General features: G+C 34.8%; 1 protein-coding gene across 1 annotated transcript; it reads left to right on the forward strand.

Annotated features, from left to right (window-relative positions):
• The first annotated feature begins 604 nt into the window (after window positions 1-604).
• On the forward strand, window positions 605-1603 carry LOC136223229 (NDR1/HIN1-like protein 10). The gene has a single exon (XM_066011122.1). It carries the CDS (start codon window positions 746-748, stop codon window positions 1454-1456), a length of 711 nt encoding a protein of 236 aa, XP_065867194.1. The 5' UTR covers window positions 605-745; the 3' UTR covers window positions 1457-1603.
• Window positions 1604-2041: the final 438 nt, after the last annotated feature.

Raw genomic sequence — 2041 nt, forward strand, 5'->3', positions numbered from 1 at the left:
GACTATTTTTCTACTAGTGAACCAGGTCTCTAAACTAAGTAAAAATCATCAATTAAGTCATTATCGAAAATCATTCGGTTAAACACTTCCAAATCTTCTTCTCCAAACTCATTTTGAACCAATACAAAAATCATTACAATCCATGTTAAATAGTCACAGTTTCTGATTTTATGATATAATGATAACTTAATTGGTAATTTTTGAAATTTTTTATTTTGAAATCATCAACGTTCAAATTGACACGGTCACTCTAAAAATCATTAGTTTTGCAAACGAGCGAGAATCTTAATCCTCTTTTTTTAAAAAAAAAAAACTATAAACACCAATCTGCAAATTAGCGAACATGTGTTATTTTTAGAATTATTAAAAAAAAAATACTACTATCTAAACTAAACATAAATTTTTATTCAAAAAAAAGAAACTAAACATAAATTTTGATTTTTTTTTATAATAAACTTATTATATGATTAAATTTATAATATAAATTCCACTTTAAAACATTTGAGATTTTTTTTTTTTTTTTTTTGATGAGAAAACATTTGAGACTTTTTAAGTAATGTGATAACAATTAGAATTGGAAAGAAATTGAAAGAAAAATCAAGAAAATCTATGATTAAATACCTTTCCTAAATATCAGCGAAACGACCGAAAAATTCCATAAAACTCCTTTTTATTTATTCAAACCAAACGCTTCCTTATTTCAACTGCAACTGCACTTATTCTCTTCGCTTTCCCTTTCCTTTCCATGACAGATCCTTCTCGACCCGCCACCGGCTACCCAGTAAACTCCGGCCAACACCTCAATGGCTATCCTCCTCCGGCCACTATGTATCCACCACCACCTCCCGCTAATCCTGGTTACTACTATCCCCCCAACCGCCGCAACTCCCGCCTCCGCCGCATTATGGCTGCTCTAATCGTGGTTACGGTTATCTTCTTCGTGATATTCTTCATATGCTGGCTTGTAATCCGCCCTCATCGCCCCCAATTTCATGTAACCGCTCTCTCCGTCTCCAATTTCAACATCTCCGCCTCCTCTCAGAGACTCACCGGCCGCTGGAACGCCCGATTCCAGATTTATAACCCTAACAAGAAGCTCAAACTCTCGTATGATGATATTGTGTGTTGGATTTTCTACAGATCGGAGATCTTATCGGAGACGCGAATTCCACCGTTTAAACAGGACACGAAGAATGTCACCAGTGTCGACGCCTCGTTCTCGGCATTGGATGCTTACGTGGACGGAGCGGCCAATGAAATTGATAGCGATATGAGACGTGGCGCAGTCGGTTTCAATCTTAGATTGATAGCTGATGTTGGGTTTAAGATAAAGGGCGTGAGAGCTCGGCGGCGCGTGCTGAGGGTTTGGTGCGACAACGTGGCGGTGAGTTTTTCAGGTAACGGCGGATCGGGGAACTTGACTGGTGGAGCTAGAGAATGCCAGGTTTTGGCTTGATACCAAATTTGAATTAATCCTGTAAATTAATTAATTAATTAATTAATTGTCTGGTTTAGGTGATTGGAGTGTAGATGTAAACTGGGTTTTTTCTTAATCTTAGTTGCTGTATTTACATATATTTGTTTTAAATTTTTGCTAATTTCATTTGGTCTTTTGTGCTAAATTTTCGAATAGAAATTTTGTTTATAAATGTCCAAATATTACAGGTTGTTTTGTTATAGATTGTGTCTATAATACTTAGTTTGATGAAAATCTCTTGTCCTTATTTCAGTGTTTTTTTCTCTGTCCTTTTTATAAAAACTCGTTTCCACTTAATTAAAATAATATATTTTGTAAGCTAAGGAGACCCACACAAAAAAAAATGACCATTTTTTGTAAGAGGGTTATGAAAGGAGACGTTAAAATAAAGACAACAGATTTTCTTCAAATCGACTCTATAAACTTGTCAGAAATTAGAATTAGATTGATCTAATAAAGTAGAGGTTAGTTAGTTGTGGGTTTGCTTAGATGAAAATTCGAAAAATAGTTTGTTTGTGGAAGTTAAGTCATGTATTGGATTTCCTTAAAAGTATTCCGAGTTTG

This window comes from Euphorbia lathyris, chromosome 3 (assembly GCF_963576675.1).
Source record: "Euphorbia lathyris chromosome 3, ddEupLath1.1, whole genome shotgun sequence".
In the NCBI taxonomy this organism is placed as follows: domain Eukaryota; kingdom Viridiplantae; phylum Streptophyta; class Magnoliopsida; order Malpighiales; family Euphorbiaceae; genus Euphorbia; species Euphorbia lathyris.